Consider the following 22,619-nt stretch of genomic DNA (forward strand, 5'->3'; position numbering starts at 1 on the left):
GCTGAATGGATAAATGGTCTAAGTAACATTTGATTGTATACCGTGATCAGATCAGCAGAATAATTTGATTTTGAGAATAGATTAAGTATTCAAAATGTAAAAGTTATTAAAATGGCTGCCTTTTTCATGACGATTTGAGATAAATTTCACGACTGATTTTTAACTAAGCATTTTTTTTTTAAAATTTCAAGTGCTAGTTCAGGCTGAGTTTTCATTTCAGGTATATTGTTTGATGTATCACTTCAATGCATTTAGTATTTTTCTCATTTTACGTTTATGTGTAAAATATACTTTGCTCCAAAAGTTGCTCAGTTAACAATGAGTATAAGGGATTTAGAATGATGTGTTAAATGCCTTAGGTTCTGAACGCTTGACATCCACTTCAGCTGAAGACATTAAAAAGTTTTTCTCAAGGAACGTAATTCTTCCCTCATCTGTGACACTATACACTTTATTTTCATTTGGTGACAGTGAATTATACGTACATGACAGCAATACCCTGTTCACAAAGTCACTGTTCCTATTCATTTGACGCTCTAAATGGCAAATTCTAGTCCACTCCCTATCTCTCATGCTGGATTTAAACTTTATTTTACAACATGCCACAGTTTTTATTGACACGGCACATTCTCCTTCTATAGCTCTACAGCCCTTGGTGGGCCCTAGCTTGTCCCACAGTTCTATTCCATACAACCCTCTGTTATGTTCACTCCCTTCACACGCGGCACAATAATCAACCATATCTAAAATGTGAATAAAAAACGCAGAACTGTACCGATAACTTTAGCAACGGCCTCACAAATACACCGTTCTCTGGGGAGAGACTGTTGCAACGATCATCTGATGACATTTAGTTTTATGCATCTCAGAACTAAAGTCTGAAGAGCTACGTCAATATCTTAACAACCGGTTAATCGGGTGTTCTGTTCTTCTCGCTCTCGTTATTTATTTCCTCTTCAATTTTCTACCCATGATGTGAGAATGCATGACAAAATGCATGATTGTGTTTATATAATTACATTGTAATCATCTGAAGCAGAGATGGCATACAAAAGGGAGCTTGCACTTCCCTTTAGTAGATGATTACTTATAGATTAAGTAGTATTAACTACGTCATAGAGCCGAAATAGTTCAGGGAATAGAGTGATTGCTTTCCAAAGAATCAGTGTCCGAATCTTAACGATAGCTTATCGAATCGAATATCGTTCCTTGCTCAAACCGACCACATTTTTGACGTAAAATATATATCCAGTGGTTGATGATTTTTGGACAAATCTCCTTTCCGTTGGGCTAACCATGGGAGACTTTTATAGCAAATGCGTATTAGTTTTATTTAAAAAGTTCACCACGAGAGCTAGTTTGTCCCTTAACTTTATTTCAGAAGTTTCCTTAAGTTATGCTAATAATTAGTGATAAATAGCTAATGTTACAAAGCTACTGTACTGAACGGTGCAAGTCTGATATGGATTGGTTGCTTAACACTTGTTATAACTAAGTTTAAGCGTTAACTTCAGGATGGAAAACCAGCAGAGTTCAATTTAATTTTATCCTTATTAATTGGCTTTTTAATAAACTACAGTTTTAAAAGTTTTAGCACCTATTTCTACTAAATTTCCTGGACAATAATACTGCTTAAAAAGAACAGAAAAAGTAGCCGATTTAAAGAAATTAGATGTTTGTTTTAAAATACATTTAATTACAACTTTAAAAAAAATAGATATGCATATTAAAAATATAAATAAAGTTTAATGAACGAGTTTTCACAGTCAAGCAATAATTTATAAACATAATTGAAAAGAAAGTTTTTAAAAAAAGTCAATTTTCAGATCCTGCCTATCAGCTTTGTAGAATTGGTTGTGTCTCTTCAATTGTCACAGGACGTCTAGGAACTCGATAGTTGCTCTTGAATGCAAAGATAACTGCAGTTATCACCTATAAATTAGAAAGAAAAAGAAAAGTTAACCTATGAGCAGAAAATTATGTAAAGTGTTTCGTAATCGCTGCCTTTAATGCATATATTAAGAAATCCTTGCTAAAAAGGAAAGTAAAAGGTATGCAAATTAGTTCCCGCAAATTAATATTCAAGTGAGGAGGGAAATACAAACATTTATATTAAGTGTGGTGCTGACGGAACATTCTGAGTTTGTTTTCACACACCTATCATTTTTAGCTAGAAATAATTAGGTTTTCTTTTCAATATAAATCATACATTCTGATTTGCAGTGACTTGTTGCACCACATATATATATATATATANATATATATATGTATATATATATATATATATATATATATATATATATCGGCTCATATCGGATCGGTCTCTGTAACCGATTACTCTTTCTTTTCCCATATTCTCCCATAGGAGGAGTCAGAATTGTAAAATAATTGAACTTTTTTAAAATTCGCAATTAGTATTATTTATTGGTATTATGAACATTATTAACCCTTTATTCATCTAAGGAATTTTTAAGTCCCACTAATAATATTTCCAAATGGTATTGAGACGGAACAAAATATCTCATCCGGACTTGTCTGCTCCAGTATACTTTCCAATTATCATAACTAATTGGCAGCACAAGATTAATTGAACTTAAGGATCGCCTTTGGAACTATTTAGCTGTTGATATTTCGTTCTAAGTGGCCATTTTATGATCAATGTTTGCTGTCCTATTCTTAGCTTTCTATCCGGATCAATTTTGGAAGTATGTTTTTCATATTTTTTTATTGACTCCTTAACATTTTCAACTAATTATAAAGCAAAGTATTATTGTTTAACTTCAATTAAAATTTTTTACTGAGTTTATTTTTCCTTGGGACTTTAATGTCCCGACTGGTTTTATATTCATTCAATCAATATTTTATAAACTGTATTGAGAATAGTGTTGAATTATTTAATATGGTTTAGTTACATTTATTGAAATATTTATGCATGACTTGCTTTCTCTATTGAGTTGTAGTAGCATTTTTAAGTAAGCTCATTAATTAATTTATTTATTTCATTTATTTCACTCCGAAGAAATTAAAATTGTGTGTGGACTGAAATTCATTATATTCTAATACATCTGAATACAAAAGAGGAAAAAAAAACGGAAATATATACTCACAAATACAAATATTGCAAACAATTTTATTAATTTCATAATAAATGTGGTTTACATTTTAATATTTTTGTTTGATATTTAGAAATAAAAATACATGCGCAAGTATTGAACTACTCTTTATATTTTTCTAGTATAATTTTGAATCTCTAAGTAATTTTGTTTTAAGTCAGTTGTGTACCAAATCCTAATGGGACTTAAAGTGTTAAGTTAAAAACTCAATAAAAAATTAGAAAAACATACTGAATATTAACAAAAATATTTGTCAAATTGTAAAATACTTAATGGAAGAAAAAATTTTTACGCATTTTTTGATATTTTCTTAATAACTTAGTAAATTAAGAGTTAATAAAAGTCTGCAGCTCAATGTATTCTGGCACATTTATTTTGACATCAAAAAATATTTCTAAAAATTAAATGCTAGAAAAATAGCACAGAAGATAAAAATGCGATAATAATCATTAGCTTTAACTAAAATCATTGTGACTAAAATACCATGTGTCCCAAAAATTCTTGATGATTTGAATAATCAATTCATGAAAAATTAGGAGTAGACATGTGTTATTCGCCACGTTCTGCTTAGAAAGCAAGTTATTAATCTCACAAAGTATCAAAATTAGTTTTTTTTTTAATCAACAGATGGTGCTGATAAATAGGAAAAACTATAAAGCAATGTTTTTAAAATAACACCCATTTAAGGCAGCGACGTGATAGAACTTATAACCACCGTTACAAATATTTTAATTAGAATGGTCTGGCATGCAGCAAAAAAGCTTGTTTTATAATTTTTCCAGTCAGCAGCACCGTCTATTGACGAAATTTATAACTTAATTTGAAACGTTTTAAGAAGTTTCTGTTTAGCAGATCGAACCAAACCGTACATTCCTAAAACCTTCCATTTTCGTTTAAATGCTTTTTCAAATCAACAGACATTTTTCAGAACACTTGGTATCTGCTTTGCTAATGACTTCTTTATGAATTTTTGTTATTTTTAACAATGAAAAACGAATTTTTAAAATTAAAATGAAAAACATTTTATTGCTGACTTTTTGTTTTATAATATTTGAAACATAACCTTAAAAGTATAACTACTTATAAAGTATTTGATAAGAAATATATTTAATTTGTTTATGTTATTAAAAAAATTAAAAATTTATGCAATTTATTAAATTTCTTGAAAGAAATTAGATAAATGAAGATGAAACTTACTGAAATAGCTTCTAAAGAGTACAAAAAGTATGATGTGTTCTTAATACCACTATAATAGAATGTAAATCCTGATACAAAGCATCCTGTGAAAAATCTTTGAAAGAAAAAGAAAATTTTAGGTTCTCCTAATGTTTAATAATAAAATGTTTAATAATAAATTTTAATGTTTAATAATAAAGTAATATTTGTTAAAGTAAATATTTTAATAAAGAATATGAAGAAAAAAGTTTGCCTTTACCCTGAAAAAGCTCCGAAAGTAAATATTGTGGGTATAAGTAACGGTTGTGGCTCGGGTGTTCCATTAATAGTTCTCCTTGTTCTAAAACGAATAAAAAATATCCTTTTATGCTCTAATTTTTTAATAACAATGAAATTAACAGAGAAATTCTTAAGGGATAGGATATTTAACATGTTTTTAGAAATCAAAGCGAATTTGAGGTGTATGATCAATATTTATTTAAAAAAAACCATTCATCTGATTTATTTCGAATTTTGGTTTTTATCATTTAAAATTATGCAGTTTAACAAAATATGATTTTTTCAATATTTTTTATCTAAATATACTAATCCATTAAAAATAACTCATATTTTTTGTGTGACAATATATTTGGACAAACCAGTTTTTTAATTCGTACAAAGATATTTTTTATTCACGCAATTAATTCCAAAAAATATGAAAAAAGTGAAGAAAAAATATTAAGCTATTTATGTCGCGGCTATTATTGAGGATCAACAGCCTGACTTATTCAAAAGACCGACATGTTATTGCCTTTTCTAATTCTTTAGATCTAAACTTATAAGTTAAACAGGGTGTTGTTTTTCTTTTTGGAAGCTCTTTTTAGTTTTATTAAAAATAATTTAGACTAAAATTTCTATGCAGCAGCAGTTCTTAAGAGTTGTTCCGTGGAACCATAGGGTTCCGTGGAAAGATTACTGAGGTTCCGAAGGTTAGGAATTTTTAACAACTAATAATATTTGTATCTAATCAATAATTCATAATTAGGTTTAATATATTGGTTGTTTATATGAACTTAATTATATGAAATGCCAATGAAAAAAGTAGCAAAATATCGAAAAATATTTTCTTTCTTTCAATTACAGTATATTGAATAAATTATGAGAAAGATATGCATTTTTAAAAAACTCATTAAATATTTCTCATCGAGCTTTTCAATTCAAAATTAAAAAAATCCGTATAAAGAATTATATTTCTCTGATAACTATTTTAAAAGTTTTAATAAAAGCTTTTTTCTTTTTTTTCTTCTTTCAAAAACCATAATTCAGCTTATTTTATTGATTATCAGCATATGCATGCACCTCTAACAATTTTAGAATATTAAATATTTAATTATTCACATTAAATATTTTTAAAACAATTTGTGAATCCCCGTTTATTGAATGGTAACTGGTGCACTTCAAATCTTTCATGGTTAAAAAGTCTTCCAGGTTCCTATAACAAATCAGCACCTCTGGGGGTACTGAAGTAGAGATTAATCGTTCTTTTGTAAAACGGGCTATGATGTGAGTGTGGCTGAAGTTTATTCTTGGAAAATAAGAAACGCAGCCTCTGCGTTAAAAATTCGCTTGATTTCAAGCAGGCTTGCTGGCAGTTTGGTGAACCGGGTTCGAATCCCAACAGTGGCTGGTCAATAAGAATTCCGCTCCCGGCTCGCACCGACCACAGTGCTGGCGTTAAATATCCTCAGTGGTAGACGGATCTTGGGTTAGACTTACCTTACCGTCAGGATAATCATGGGTGGTTTTCGCGGTTCTTCTCAGCGTGTAACTCAAAGGTGGTTAGTTCCATCAAATAGTCCTCCACGACGGCAAAATTTATCCCAATACTTGATCTTTAGGAATTCCCTTGTCTTCTAGATTAGTTTCAAAACTACAAGGCTACGAAGTTGAAAATTGGTAGTCGCAAACTCAAAATTGAGTCTGCTCTTCAACAACGGTTATAAAAAAAGTGGCATAATAGCAACAAAACAATTAGTAGTAGTCTATTTCTTTTTTTAGTTAGTATAATCGCAGCTGCTAATGAATCTTTTTTCACAATGTCGGGTTCCGCCAAAGGAAGCTCGATCATTCGCTCGAGTTTCATAGCTGAAAAAAATTGGGAAACGCTGCTATAGAACATCAGGGCTAAAGAGAATAGAAGGGCTGGTTCACTCCTTTGAAGTAGCTCTCGCCACGCCAATCCTTTGATTTTCTCTAGTGACGTCACTTTGGCGCAAAGCTCGCACTTTTACTTCAAGAACGGAGCGTTCGGCCTTGCTAGCTCTAACTAATATTGGAGCATTTCTTTTTGCGAGATATTCTAAGACATTTGTTATTTTCTATAATGACTTTCCTCAGCTTTTGCAGTGAATTTACAAGAATTTAAAACTATAATCGAAATGCCAGTTTGCGCGATTGCAACTTGAAAAAATTTTGATAGAAAAACAAAAGGAAAAAATATAATTTTCCACTTGTTCCCTAAAGTAAATGAACAACTATGTAAAGAATGGATTCCGAAATGACACAGTTAATATAAAACAGCAATACGTTTATTCTGTCGTTAAAAACTTTAATAAAAGTTCATTATCTAAGTAGAAAACGCCTCGTTACTTCAAAAAGAAAGGCAGGTGAAAAAAATTAAAAAAATGGATAAAGTCAAAGAAAATTAAAATGTAAATAGAAAGTATAAATAAAATATGTAGTATATAGTTGGAATTCTCCTAATTTCATAACATATTTTTTAATAGTTATTCAAATATTTATGATTTTTTTTTTAAAAATTATATTCTCTTAAATTTAAATATCTATAAATTATATCATCTTAAATTTAAATATCTATAAACAATTGTAAAATTTCTAATGTCATTATGAACCTAAATTATTATTTTGTTTCAGTAATTAGCGTTTGAGGTTGATGTTTCCTAATGATTAAGTATGAACAAATTGCTATTAACGACATAATTTAAAATCAGGGATTCTAAATTTAATTTAACTTATTGTTATAAAAGAATATGTAGATAAAAAAAGTGTCGATATATGCTTTCATTTTTCTTAATAATTAAAGTTAAAACTGAACTTTTTAAAATAAAGTATTTATAGTGTCATTTTCGCCATCTAGTAAAACATTTTTATAAGTTTAAAATGGTATTTTTTTTTTTTTTAATATAATGGCCAAAAAAGTTTTTTTGAACTATGTTTATGAACGGAAATAATGTGTTAAAAACGTAAAGTTTGAAAGCTAATAACCAGAAAAAGTCTAACTTATTTTTACAAAGAGAAAGATGCAAAGTTATCATAATATCTTTGCTTGCGATCTCCGAGATCTGTGGACACAGTGACGTCATGAGGAGGGAAATCGTAGCTTCAGCTCTAAGAGCGGAGTGAACTAGCCCTTCTATTCTCTTTAGCCCTGATAGAACATACTCGGTAAGCCACAAGGAAAGAAGAAAATATTTATGTTGTCAAGATATCAATCAAACAACGTTACTAAGAAACTCGAGTATTTCAATTTTCTGACACTTTTTTCTATTACAAATATTCCAAAGTAATCAGTGAAATAAATATAACAAATATGTGAAACTATCCGCTAACAATGTACACCCGCATTTTTATTTATTAATTTATTTATTTAAGTATGGAATTACTACTTGACGATATTTGATAAATTTTCTTTTTCAGTTGACTTCCAATTTAGTGTTCATCAAAAATTTTCGGTTTGTTTCTGTTAAAGTTATCATTAAAAAAGTCAAAGTGCATTTTTTAAAGAAAAATATGTGATGATTAGATTATATTTATTTATTTTTGTACTCATTAACTGAATTTTTTTGTTATAAGGAAACGAAAACGTCATTTCCAGCAGTAGAATAATGACATGGGTAACATATCAATAAAGCACTGCTTCAAATTCCTTGGGAGAACGTATTTTCAAAAAGTGGTTGGGAAAATAAACAAATAAAAAAAGATTTTTATGTAAGCAATATAAATAGTCTTCTGAGTAGGCTCACAATAAAAAACTAGTCACCATTCTAGGTAAAATATTTCCTTTTTTATTGTGTGTTAAGTTCAAGCCTGAAGTGGGGTCTGTAATAGGGCAAAATTAACGGTCGCCACAGTCAGAGTGAATAAATATGTGACTTATGTATGAAATAAAGAGTATGGAAGCCACAAACTATTTTATTTCGAGTGGCCTGCAAAAGCACCACACTTGAATTCTATAAAAAAAATTATGGAACATACAGATAAAATACTGAAACCAGCACCCCCATTTGCTTGATTTAATTGTCAGAAATGGCATTAACTGGATGCGAAGTACTTAGAATGGAGTTACACCATATTAAATTATACTTTTCATGATTTATCCAGAGGGGGATCTATTTTTGTCGGGTAAGCTTATCACGATGTAAGGTAGCAAATGCTATATAAACTTGCAAAGTACCTAACTGGAAATAATTCCAAGATTCAGTTTAATGTAAAAATATCTCATTAGTAATAAAATGTGGCTTATTAATATATTGCTTCTAAACTCTTCAGTTATTGAAAATATCAAATGCAAATTTTAATTACTTGAGCTCTCTATTGGCAGCATATACAGAACAGGCTAGTTTCCCGCCACTACCAAGACCTTGAAGGAGAAGAGCAACAGACACATTCACTAAGGATCTAGAAAAATTTAGAAAGTCGTGATTTAGTTAATTTTTCATATTTGGGTTATTATTTTTGAAAGGGGGATAAGTCATTTGTATATAATATAGTCATTTTGTATTTTTTCGATTTTAATATTCATTGTTGAATTCTTATATTTCACCACATTATAGTGTTAATAACATCATCCAAATTGATTAACATGCACCATATATATTTTGAAAGTCATACAAATACTAACCCTTAAAGGCCACGGACTTAAAAGCCGCAGTCCAAATGTGATTATTCCACTTTCAAACATAACAATGCATTTATGACTGAAAACGATTTGGAACACGATTATCGATGATATTGATGGTCTTTCATACCCATTCAAAAATGCTAGTAATAAAACTGAAAGCACCAGTTTGCCAAGTTTAACACAAGTAGGCAAAGTTTAAAGCGTTTATTTCTTACATAAAATACGAAGTATCAAGTAGTAAATGTATTTAAAAAAAAAAAAACGAAAAAAAACTTTATAAACGGAATGCAGCGAGAGTTCTGTAGAATTGTTGATAATAGTTGCTAAATAATACAATAACTAGGGCAGGGATGGCGAACCAATGGCACGCGTGCCATTTATGGCACCTGACACAATATTTTGGGCACGCCACCGATCACATTTGTTATTACACTATGAATTTTTATTACACAAATGTTATTACGCTATAAAGCATATGTAACAATTAAATTAAAATTCACAAAAATACACAAAATAATAAACAATTATTAATAAAAAAATTAATAATTAATGCTAAAAAAACAATTAATAACCATAAAAAACAAGCTAACAATAAATAACTAGCAAAAAAAAAATTAACTGTCCTGCTTAAACTAACAACTTGCAACCTAATCTAAGTTATTTGTCATCGAATCTGCAACAACAGAAGTTGAATAACGCGCATAACTGAGACATTGCAAAATGTTTTTTTTTTTTTTTTTTCGATGTAAATAAAGAGTTTTGAGTTGATAGTATTTAGTATTATTATTTTCCCAATAATCCCGAAGTCAAAATTATTTGACGGCACGTGTATGACATCATTAAACAATTTTTTAGAAAAAAATGGCACGTTGGTGTATAAAGGTTCGTCACCCCTGAACTAGGGTAACTAATCGTACATTTTACTTACACATCTAAAGCTGTAAATGATGCTGGCACTATTAAAATCAAAGCAGCAATAATCAAGATACTTGCTATACAAGTAAGCAATAAGCTATTGCACTAAAAAATAAAAATACATATTATTTTTGTATTATTTATCATTGATACACAAAAAATACTACAGAGTGATCGTGGTGATAGATGTAGCTCGATTTGGTCAGGGCATTATTTGTTTTTCAAAATTTATTATCGAGTTTAACCCATTTGTGCAAGCTTCCTTTTAAACGGACGGTAGCTTTTTTTTCAAAAACTAAAAAAATGGTAGCATAAGCGTTTGAGTAATTGGAATTATTCTGCAGAAATAATATAGTTTTGTCAACCATAGTTAGATAGTAATATAAATATTTATGTTTGGTTAAGTCAAAGCACTGTGCTTTTTAAATCTTAAGTGGTTGGTATCTGAAAGTTATTTATTCTAAACAAAAATGTTACTGCCACTTTTTACACGAAATTTTTTTAAAGTTTCTTAGTTTGGCTGAAATTGTTAATTAGTTGTTCTACTCGAAAGTAGCAACATCTATAATATTCCATAATACTTTAAAAAGTTAGGGTGTCATTTAGTCTAGAACTTTTAGACAATAATCTTCAAAAGTACTCTCATCAGAAAGTTTTTAAACAGTTTTTTATTTCAAGCTTACATCAATTGATGCCTGATGTTCAACAAACATTTAATTTAGGAATAATTGCTTTAATTTCAAAAGTAAGTGATTCAATTTTTGTTTTTAATCTTTTGGAGTTACAAAACTGTACGTCATACCCCTTAGTAATGATAAAGGTCAGATCAGAATGGATATAAATGGGGTAGTTTAATTCGATAAAATTTCTTTTTCAAAATGCACTCATACTGTTCAAAGCTTTTTAAGGCACTAAAACAACGGCTTTGCGGTACAAATGCTTGAATTCTATCTTCAAAATGCTCCTCGTAACGTTAAAAATTTACCCACAATTCCCTCTATAAAGCTGTATAGCCAGAATTTTTGGTATTATAAGATATATATGGCTGAATGTTAAAAACTCAGCCTACCTTATAAGATTCCTAAAACATTCTACTGGCATATTTATAAAACGTTACAGCTCAAATGTAAAGTGATAAAAATTAACATATGTCGTAAAAATACAAATACACACACAAAATTAACATCAAGATAAAAATTAACACTCATCAAAATATTTAGAATCTGAGGGCTTCGCGGTGCAAATTTGCGAAATAAATTTTTATAATGTCCCTTGTAATGTTAAAATTTGGCCATATTTCCCTTTCTAAATTGTTTGATATTCCACTGCTATTTTTGAAAAAAAAACCTAATTGACTTTATTTAAATATAAATTTTTACAATGTATTAAATTCGTTAAGTAAAACTATAACTTACGTATAGAAGAAATTAAAAAAAGAGTTTTTGTTAATTAATCATATGACTTCAGTGAAAAGCATGGAACTTATTCCTGTTTTAATTGAACCAGTGTAAAAATAATTCTACGCAATTTAATAATTTTTTTAACGAAAAAAACGAAAGTTGGAGAATATCAACTCGTCTTTTACGGAACATCATTTTTTGATACTTTTATGGCCAAATTCGCAAGCTGGAAAATTTTTACTTCTTACTTGTCATATTTAAATATGGATCGATTTTTTTCTTTTTCAGCTCAACATTTCTGTTTACGTCTCTGAATATAGAATACATACAATTTTAACTTTTTTGGGCGAATTTGCAATTTAGAGCTTCATATATTTATAAATTTAAACATCATTTTAAGGGAACTCGCTTTAGTAAATTTTAAATTTGTGTCTGACTCTGACATCCTATTTCTGAGAGGAACGGAATTAAAATACACAGTTACTAGTTACAATTGTTTTTAAAATTCCACATTTTAACAAAAAATATTCAAATTTTCTTCATTTCGCTAAATATTTTCAAAACTGTTCTTTCTTTTGTTTTTTATTTCTTAGCTTGTTTTTAACTTAACTAAATTTAAATCGATGATGATTTTTTTTAAAATTTATCAGAAATATTTCAGAGGAAAATTGTTCTCTCTTTTTTTTTTTTTTTAATTTTTTTTTTAAGATTTATATTTATTAGGAGGAACAAATTCTTTACGTTCTTTGCGCCTACGGCGTTTATTTTTAAATTATTTTGTAACATTCATGCATAGTTTCGTATGATTTTAATAATGATTTAAATTATTCGACACTTAGTGAATCTGCACCACATTATAATGACAAGGCTCTGCTAATAGCACTGATTAATTTGTAAGCATGTTCTAATACCTGTAGTTCAACTTTATTAAATATATTAACATTGTCGTGTTAGAATTGTAATGCAAAACAACATAAAAATAATACCTAATATAAAAAAATATAATGAATAAAAATATGATAAAGGAATATTTCGAAAATAAACAAGATGGCTGAAAAGATGACTAGCTTTTATGCTGCCATCCGTTCTAGCAAAAAACAAATTCCGAGCCGTATCAAGTATATATAATAACCAACATAAAATTCTAAAAAACATACAGAAGACCCTAAAAAATGATTTTAATAGCTGATGCTATGTAAATGGTTTTAGTAATTAATCATAATTTCTGGTTTTAAAAAAACACAAATATGAGCAGTGCTGTTAATTGCAAAGGCTCTTTTGAGCGGGTAGTCGTGGCCGAGTGGTTAAGGCGATGGACTAGAAATCCATTGGGATCTTCCCGCGCAGGTTCGAATCCTGCCGACTACGTGTCCTTTTTTTCCTCCAGCCACAGGTAAAAATCAGATGATATTTTACTTTTCTCTCTCTTTTTCATTTATTTATTCATTTTTTGAAGTTAAATTTTTTTATCCGTTTATTATATCTATCTATCGACAAAAACTTGTGTTTTTTAAAAATTCGTGACACTCCTTTTTTTTAATAAGCTAATTTTATAACACTAATTATTAATTAAACAATGTTTATTTCTTGATAATATCATCGATGAGCTTTTTAGTTTCTACATAGCTGAAAATACTTGTTTAAGAAATTGGACACAGCTCAAAATGGACACCGCTAGAAAGCGTGTTTAAGAAAATGGACACAGATTGAAATGCGTGTTTAAGAATATAGACGCAACTCGAAATGCGTGTTTAAGAAAATGGACATAGCATTTGATTCCGTTTTTCAGACTTCTTTTAGGAAAATTATTCTATTTTTTTAAAAAAAATAAACAATTTTATCTAAATAAATTTGCAATGTGATGTCGTTCTTTGCCTAAATCACTCAATACATTTTTTTTAAAAAAAATATTCTTTTTTGAAATGATATTTAAAGTTAACAGTTCTTTTTACAAAATTGTAACAGGTGCTAAAAATTTATAATAGCGGTATTTAATTGACGTTGTTCGAATTTATATTTTTTAAGAACCATTTTTACGTTTCGTGTTCTGAATACGAACTGAAAAGTTACATCTGTAATACATCCAACCCCCAGACCCCGTATCAGTAGGCTAAAGATGGAACTACCGATCACTTTCTAAATTTGGTGTGATGAATCAAGCCTTCCGTAGTAGCCACTTTATTTAAAAATAAATTACAATAAAAATACATTAGAATAAACATTAATAAACAACAGAGTACGTCGGTTTTTAGTATATTAATCTATGTACGCCAAAATAAAAAAACTTTTCTTCCATAAATGTTAATGACAGTATAGCAGGAGAAGTAGATATTGTGAAAACAAAAATTGTTTTTTAGATGAAAATGATATCACATGCGATTTATCCTTGAATTTATTTACAAACGGCGGATGGGCAGAAACAATTTTGATTCTGCTTGATAATGTCGATTTAGAAATGTCGATAGAAAATCAAAGCTTACTCCTTTTTTTGTCATCCACCACCAACCTGGAGCTGAAAGTCCGCAAGCCAAAGATGGTATACCAAAGAGTAGTCCAAGGTACACTTTATCTAAATGAAACTAAATAATATAAATAAATGTTTCAATTTGCACTGTTTTACTGATAAGTACAGTGACCACAGCGTCCTATTAAATATTAAAGAGTGGTACTCGTTTTGTGTTTAAAAAATAAGCAATTAAGTTTTAGCTTTCACTTTGTTTTAAAAACATTACAATAGTTAAATTTAGTATTAAGCATAATCACTTTAATAATTAACGTATCTTGAGAGTAAAATTACAAATATTAATGAAAAATATCTTAATTCTTATACAACTTCTTTTTAATTGGAAGCTGTGGCCGCTGTTAGTCAAGTAGAGAAAATAGAGGTCAATTGTGTCACTCACAGGGCTTAGTTGTCTCTCCATTCCTGATCTTACATAAGCGATGTCACAGTATTTATTTTACTGTACTTACACATAAGTTATTTAACTGAATGAATATTAGTTGTGTTTTAATTACTTGTTTAGTTTTATCTCTGTGCTGTAAAAAATATCGGTGTTTAGCAGCAACCGTTTTTGGCACTAAGGTAAACTAAATTTTTTTACAAAGTAGGCAATTACATTTTTTTATTTATTTTTCAACTGTTTTATTTTTTTTCTTTATTTTTTCATTTCTTGCTTTTTTGTTTACTGACAACACATATTTCCATGTGCATTTGGATTAATTGTTATTTTGTCAATTTTACATAATTTTTGCTTAATAGCTATTGTTCTGTACTTAAAAATGTATTTAGTTAATTTTAACACTAAAAATGGTAATGACTATGTATAAATTTTTTTATTGTGTGACTTCAATAACATTTTCATAGGCCAACAGCAAATTTTTTTCTAACAACTTCTGCTTTTGTAACAATGAGTATTGATTACAATGATTAGTTTCATTGTTCTAAATTTTAATGAAATATTATGAATAGCTTACATTTTTACTATCAGCTTGCATTTTAATCAGGTGAATGCACGGAAATTGAAAAACATAATGTGTTACTAAATTGAACCAGTTTTTTGGGTAAGTTGTCTCACTAATATCAAATAATTAACAAGAAGCAGTAAACAGTTTTTAACAAGAAACAGTAGACTTATGAAATAAAAGTGATAAGCTTCTCCAACTCTTTAAAAAATGCACTTCCTTTATGTAAAGAGTGTTACGTAATGAATATCCTTAACTTTATTTCGAAAAAACTTTATAAAATAATGAATTAACTTTATTAAATAATGAATAACTTTTGCATTATAGTAAAGTCCAACCACAGTGCTGACGTAAAATACTGTGGTAGACGGATCATGGGTTAGAGTCTCCTTGCCGTGAAGCTAACTGTGGAATATTTTCGAGGTTTTCTTCTCCATGTAAAGCAAATGGGGTACAGTTCTATCAAAAATGTCCTCCACGAAGGCAAATTTCTCTCTATACTTAATCCAGGACTTCCTTTGTCTTTTGAATTGGGTTCAAAATTACAAAGCTACGGAGTTGAACATTGTAAACTGAAAATTGGGTCCGCTGATGAAGACGGTCATGAAATAAAATAAAAGATCTGAAGTTTTAAATATCGAAAAATTTAATCAAAATCCAAAATAATAAGATTGAAGCATTATACCTGTTGCAAATATAGCTCTAATACAACAGCAAGGACTCCAGTGAAGTTAAAAGTAACAAAAATTATTATAAAGTAAGGCAACATCTTGGTTTCTTTCATCCATGATATAACAGGGATGTCTTTATGAGATATTTTCTGGCCTAATAATAAAAATACATAAAATTGAATAGAGGTATTTACATTTTGACTTAGATATGAAAGGGGGACACTAATGATATTTCTTCATTCCTAAGTTTTTTTTCAATATATATATATATTACTTTTCGTATATTTAATCTTTTTAAATTTGCATATAATCTGATTTATAAATAATTTAATAAATAATTGAGCTTACAATGCCGTATAGTAACTTCGAATGAATTCACACTTGTTTGTAAACTTCAGTAATAATTTTATCAATTAACTTTATTTTATTATTTAACTTTATTTTATTATTTAACTTTATTTTATTATTTAACTTTACTTTATTATTTAACTTTATTTTATTATTTATTAATGATTCTTAAAGTTACTAAAATTAATTAAGACCATCTAGTAATAATTCTCTCGAATGAAATAATCATTTTTTAGATTAAATTTGGTACATTATTTTCGTTTTTTAGTGTATAGAATTTCAAAAAAGCAACAAAAATTTTATTTTGCAATATTTGAATGAAATATGTTGCTAGAGAACCACAGATATACATTTTTCCATTATAAAAAACTTATTTAATTTATTATCGGAATATTATTGTTTATTGTTTTAATTTTTACAAAAATTGTAAGTTTATAATTATATTTTTAGATTTAAAGTTACAATACTTTGATGGAAATATAACAAATATTTAAATATTAGTGATTATTTTGTGTATTTTAACTACTGATTATTGTGTATTTATAATAAAAATAAATACTTGGCATTATTATATATTTTTCCTAAGAGAAAATAGAAAATCTTCAACCAAAAGATTTATGAATTCGAAAATACATCGGGGAGCAAAGGAACAAATTTTATTAAATGAATTGGGAGTTTTATTGCAAGGGCTAATATTAATGTAGTGCATTTTAAATAGTTGAATTAATTGTTGATTTTAATTACAGAATTTTAATTAAACTACAGTGCTAACATTTTGAATTCTTTATGGTGTTTATTTTACCTGGTTCCACTATCAGTGCCAGTAATAGAAAGCTGGATAAAACAGTGATTACACCTATTCCATAAAATGGTATGCCAAATCCAAAAGCCTGCAATATCATATATATGTATGCAATTAGAATTCATGGAGAAATATGCATTCAAAAATAAATCCTTGAATTTCAAATTACCTAAAAGAGTCTTAATTACCGTAAATTATCTGTTATTAACCTTTATCACCTTGCAATATATATATGTTTATATAGTTATATGAGTTTCAAGCAATGAACGCCTTCACTTATGTTTGTAAACATCAAACAGCTTTTCAATAATATATGATCTGGATATTTATTATATACAAAATTTCTAAGTCAGGATTCACGATTTATAATTCAAGATTTATAAGTCAAGACAAGATTCAACATTCTTATATTTTTATGCAGTTTGAAACAAAGCTGAATTTAATTTAAAAATGCCAAAAATATCACAAAAACTTATGTTGTTTATTCCTGTTTTTGAATAGATTTATTAATATAAATTTTTTTTTAATAATTTATGCTTAATCTGGACTATTTCTTACGTTTCCATAACTTCAGATTTATAAATGGCACTTGAAAAAGAAATTGGGAAGAAAAAAAACTGAAGAAATTTAAAGCTCGCAATATGCAACAAAATGATACAGTTTATTAAATTTTTTCAAAATAAATATTTATATATTTAAGATATTGATTAGATTTGGTATTAAAGCATTTAGTATATTTTTTTTATTAGATTTGGTATATTTTTCTATTGAACTTTAAGACAACTATGATGTACTGTATCAAGTTTTAAAATAATAAAACTAGCTGTAACAATGATATTTTTTTATAAAAAAGATTGACGGAGAGTTTTTAAGTTGTTATCCAATACCGAGTTTTTACATGTTCTAACTAATTAAGTTTTTCAGAATAATTGAATAGAAAGATTGAACTAAAAAGGCTTTTAAATACTATTTAAATTTTTTTTTTTAAATATGATTTTATGTATTAAACTAAAATAAAAATGGAGTTTTACTATGATATTTTAAAAAATAATGTTTAGTCGTAATTTATGTAAAATGTATTTAGTTTTACTATAAAGTTAGCTGGGAAAAGAAGCATGCTTAATTTACTATTTTTAATACATCTTGAAAGCGCAAGAAAATATTGTAACGATTAACATTAATCAGCTAAACGAAATTCATTTTAAAGCAACGAAATTAGATATTACGTAAATACACTGGTTATCATAAATTAAGGAAAATTCACAAAAATCGCGATAACTCTTTCAATTACACATGGAATTTTATGAAACTTACCCACAATATACAACACATAGTAAGGTATTAAACAACATAAAAAGAAATTATCAGACATTAATAGTAGTATAGAAATTAGCACATGTATAAAATAAACAAATTGGAAGTATCGGTTTGCAATAGAAAAAGTACCTTTAATATGGAATATGATTGCCTCTAGAAGCAATACAGCACAAACAGCGATGTGTGATGCTTTCAATTATGCGGTCTATCAGTTCAATAGGAAGTGAGAGCCATTGCTCTTGTAAAGCAGTTGCAAGCGTGGCAAGGGTCTGAGGGGGCGGATTGATGGCAGATACACGCCTCCCTAGAGCATCCCAAACGTGCTCGATAGGATTCAAGTCCGGGGATCGAGCTGGCCACTCCATGCGAGTAATTGTTTCCTGTTGAAGATAATCATCAACAATGCGAGCTCTGTGTGGTCTTGCATTATCGTCCTGTAACAGGAAGCAATCACCAATTGCCCCGGCATATGGGCGCACATAAGCATCAAGGATGTTGTCTCGATAAACCTGAGCATTCACGGTTCCCCTTGGAAAGACATGGAGGTATGTGCGCCCTCCTAAGGATATGCCTCCCCAAACACAGACACTGCCTCTTCCGTATGCATCTCTTTCACGGATGTTTGATGGATGATAACGGGTCCCAGGTTCTCTCCATATCAAATAACGTCTACTGTCACTTTCTAGACTAAACCTGGACTCATCCGTAAAGAGAACAGGCCTCCATTGATCTGACGTCCAGTGGACATGTTGTCGGGCCCACTGCAAACGGTCTCTCCTATGGCGTGATGTGAGCGGCACGCAAATGGCTGGTCGTCTCGCATACAGACCACCTTCGTGGAGCCTTCTGCGCACAGTTGACGTTGACACCAACCTTCCGGTGGCTGCAGCAAGAGAGGATCTAAGATGTGTCGGAGTAGCGGTTCTATTCCTGCGTGCACTTAATGTCAAATATCGGTCATCGGCACTGGTCGTAACAGTTGGCCGTCCTTGACTGAACCTCCTAGATGCCGAATCTGTGGTTTGAAATTGCCTCCAAAGTCTATGAACCACAGATGGACTCACATTTAGCCATCTGGCCACTTCTGATTGACTCTGCCCTGCCTCTAGTCTCCCGATGGCTCTCCATCGTAGTTCTTCAGGCAAATGATGCCTAGAGGTCATTATTACGAATTGGCTATCTCAGATTTTCAATGTCGCAATCACAGTAAAATTTGTGTGCTTTCTCTCAAACTTGGACTTTTATGCTCCAGGCAGATGACGTAAGCCGAGTGCAGCGCCACTAATTTGCATATTGCAATTTTACTCAGCTACTCTTAGTGGACAACATATGCAAATTTTGCACGGTTTGGCTTACTTTTGAAAGAGTTATCGCTATTTTTGTGATTTTTCCTTAATTTATGATAACCAGTGTAGATTGATACACTGTTAGAAATTGCTCAGATAAAATTGTTATTTTAGCATATTCGAACAAAAAAGTCAAATAACCACAAAAATATTATACTGAAACTATTAACTATGAGAAAACCGTTTAATAACTGCTTTTAACGCTCTAACTTAGCTCACCCAATGAAATCACTTAGTTTCTTGCAACTGGAAACATGTTATAGCCGAGGGGGCTAATCTGTCAATCTCATTTTCTTACAGGGGTTTGAGTCCCAGTATTGACACCACAATATTTCCTCCATTCCCTTCAACACAGGAAGAGTTTTCAGTATCCTGCACTCCCCAATTTGTGATCCTGGACTATTAAAATACGATACTCTCATTCACGCACAAAATGCAGCTAAATCTGCTAAACAAAAAAGCCTATTGCAAATCTCTTACAATAGGTAAAACAAACAAACTAATTAAACCACATTCCACGGTTCATTTGAAAAAACACAACTTAACCATAACCTAGCTCTAATGTCCAGTTGAATTTGTTTATTAAGGGTTTGTGACCATGCTTGGATAGCTCAGGGTTTGAAACCATTAAATGGTTAAAAAACCGTATAGTTTTAAAATCATGATTTTTTTTTTAACCATACTAGCTGTAAGCGGTTTCCAACCGTAAATGTCAATATATACTTTACCGAAAACTTAGCTAATTGGATGGACAGACTGTTGCCGTTTATTTTACAGTAAATTTAGAATGAAAATTCTAACAGTGTATACGACATGAGAGGGAGAGAAAATTAAATCGTATATTGAAAATAGAATTTTACTTTATGTACAACTTCTCCACATATTGGTCCAACAGATATTCCAAGAACTGTAAAAGCCATGACCCATACCTGTATTAAACATAAAGTACATTTAATTTAGTTACTTAAATGTTCACTAAAAAAAGATTAAATTGTTTAAAAATTTATTTGCTTTTGAAGAATTCGTTGATTAAATTTTCTTCTTATTTATTTTAAACTACTTTAAGTCAATTCTGTTCAGTGACAGATTATTTTATACTTTTCAAACCATATTCTTCTACTTGGGTAAAATATTTACATTAATCGCTAATATTAAATTCTCCTGCTATTCTCTAAAACATATATATTTTCAAAATTTATCAATTTTTTTAATAATAGTAAGATTGCAATCTCAAGCTAAAAATTGCCCCTTTGTTCCTTTGTTTGAGTGGAACTTTTGCTTTCATTAAAAAAAAAATTCAAAGAAAAATTTTATTCTTAAACAGAAAGTCTCGAATATAAATTTCGAGAAAAAATCAACAGCTTCTCTCTTAGAATTATTGTTCTTTGTAGATACTTTTTACAGATCAGCGTTAAGCAAAATTCTTTGTTTCGATAGCAGTTGAAAACACTTAACGTGTGGAACCCTAAAGTCTTACAAAAATTTTCAAAGATCATTCTAAAAGAGATACTGAGATGTCTTTATTTCATTGTAAGTACATAACTATAGATATTTTTTGTTTGAGTAATCGCATTTCTGAGAATCCAACAATACATTTATTTCATGTAGAAACTTTCTATTTCATAAATATGACTCTCTTTATAGATATTTTAGATTAATTTAAAATTAATAACTCTTTTGGTCTGCTTGAATACACAAAAATAAGCTTAGTTGTAGGATGTTCCATATTTAAAAGTTTTTTTAATATATTTTTTGAGTCCTTATCAGAAATGATGTAGAAAAAATTACATGCATAAGGAGTCACATGTAATATAATTTCGTAGGTAAGATATTTATGCAAGGAAAAAACAAAAAAAAATCTATCAAATCCATAATGAAAAAGGCGAGGTGTAAAAGGTTTGATTGTCTGATGAATCTAGGAAACTATTATCCCCTTTCATTCCCTTCTTGTTCCTTTCTTCAATTAAAGAAATTTAGATGATTATAATTATATACCTCAGTAATGATTCGTCAGAATTCAAAAGCTTTTATGTTTTTCTTTGCTTACATGTTATTTTGAGACCCCTAAAGTCCATAATTTTTCCACTACATTTTAGACAAAGATTTCAAAAATATATATATTAAGCGTGATCATTACAAAACACCTTATATAGTGTTTGATATTTGCTTCTTTTATCTTTGACATAATTAAAAAATAGGTATGAAACAGAAAAATTCACTCTAAACATTATAGTAATTTTAAAAATCTTGTAACATGTAATTAAAATAAAAATGCAAAGAATAATTTAAAGGAGATGGTGAAAGAAATTACAATTTAAAGGATGGTACTAATATACAGAAATTAACTTACTGAGTTATAATTAGCTTTCCGCGTTTCTTCTGAAAAGAGAATTATGAATGTCGATACAACTAAAACTGCAATACCAGTACCCTCAACAACTTGGATAGCAAAAGATATTAAAATAAATTCCAGTTTATAGCGCATTTGTTCTAAAGCCCTGAAAAGAATAAAAAAAAAGGAATCAACTTCAACTGCATAGAAATTATCAGCAGAAAGTAATCATTTTGAGTTCAGAAGTTCTGCAGATTCTTAATCTAAGTATGCATGTTATAAAAGCTTATAAACTAACAACAGAAAGACTATAAGAATAACTACAGAAAGTCCCACTGTGAGCTGATCGTATGTAACGGTTCCAAGTAAATCACCGAAGTCAACAGTCACTGACTACGGTCAGTGAGCTGTTGAGTGACCACTTTGATCAGCCTGACAAGAAACCGAGGGTGAGCTGAATCGGTCCTCATTAAACTGTTATATAGTAAAGTGCTGAATTTTGCGCGCAGGTCGTCGGGCTATCCCTTCTGCAGAGGATCAAAATTGTGATGACATGTTTCAGGAATGTTTCCCAGTCAATGGCTGGTTGCCTATTGTGAAGCTCTTGTGAGACTTAAATAAAGTACTTGAACTCCTAATCAGAAGGAAACGCGCAACAGTTATTCAAAAAATAAATAAATAAACCCAGACCATAACTGATCGAAATTGTGCAGTTCTAGTGAGACGTAAATAAAGTACTACTACATCTACAGAAAAGGTGAACTATCGCGTCTAAAAGAGTGAAAAGTTGTGATAAAATTGACAAAGCAAAGCACGCTATTGTATTCCTAATGT

At 29.5% G+C, this 22,619-nt stretch overlaps 1 protein-coding gene and 1 non-coding gene across 3 annotated transcripts in view; one reads left to right on the plus strand and one right to left on the minus strand.

Annotated features, from left to right (window-relative positions):
- Positions 1 to 1,675: 1,675 nt before the first annotated feature.
- Positions 1,676 to 22,619, minus strand: part of LOC107439168 (MFS-type transporter SLC18B1) — a 33,191-nt gene continuing 12,247 nt past the window's right edge. For both annotated transcript variants that reach the window (XM_071187361.1, XM_071187363.1), the window contains exons 5-14: positions 21,804 to 21,951; positions 20,314 to 20,382; positions 16,791 to 16,878; positions 15,655 to 15,794; positions 13,985 to 14,083; positions 10,118 to 10,209; positions 8,871 to 8,966; positions 4,549 to 4,629; positions 4,311 to 4,404; positions 1,676 to 1,932 (exon numbers count right to left, since the gene is read on the minus strand). In XM_071187361.1, coding sequence (XP_071043462.1) covers positions 1,837 to 1,932; positions 4,311 to 4,404; positions 4,549 to 4,629; positions 8,871 to 8,966; positions 10,118 to 10,209; positions 13,985 to 14,083; positions 15,655 to 15,794; positions 16,791 to 16,878; positions 20,314 to 20,382; positions 21,804 to 21,951 — 1,003 coding nt within the window. In that variant the 3' untranslated portion in view covers positions 1,676 to 1,836. The remainder of the gene's footprint in view (positions 1,933 to 4,310; positions 4,405 to 4,548; positions 4,630 to 8,870; positions 8,967 to 10,117; positions 10,210 to 13,984; positions 14,084 to 15,654; positions 15,795 to 16,790; positions 16,879 to 20,313; positions 20,383 to 21,803; positions 21,952 to 22,619) is intronic.
- On the plus strand, positions 12,791 to 12,872 carry TRNAS-AGA (transfer RNA serine (anticodon AGA)). The gene has a single exon. It is a non-coding gene; the product is annotated as a tRNA-Ser (tRNA).

This window comes from Parasteatoda tepidariorum, chromosome X1 (genome assembly GCF_043381705.1).
Source record: "Parasteatoda tepidariorum isolate YZ-2023 chromosome X1, CAS_Ptep_4.0, whole genome shotgun sequence".
In the NCBI taxonomy this organism is placed as follows: domain Eukaryota; kingdom Metazoa; phylum Arthropoda; class Arachnida; order Araneae; family Theridiidae; genus Parasteatoda; species Parasteatoda tepidariorum.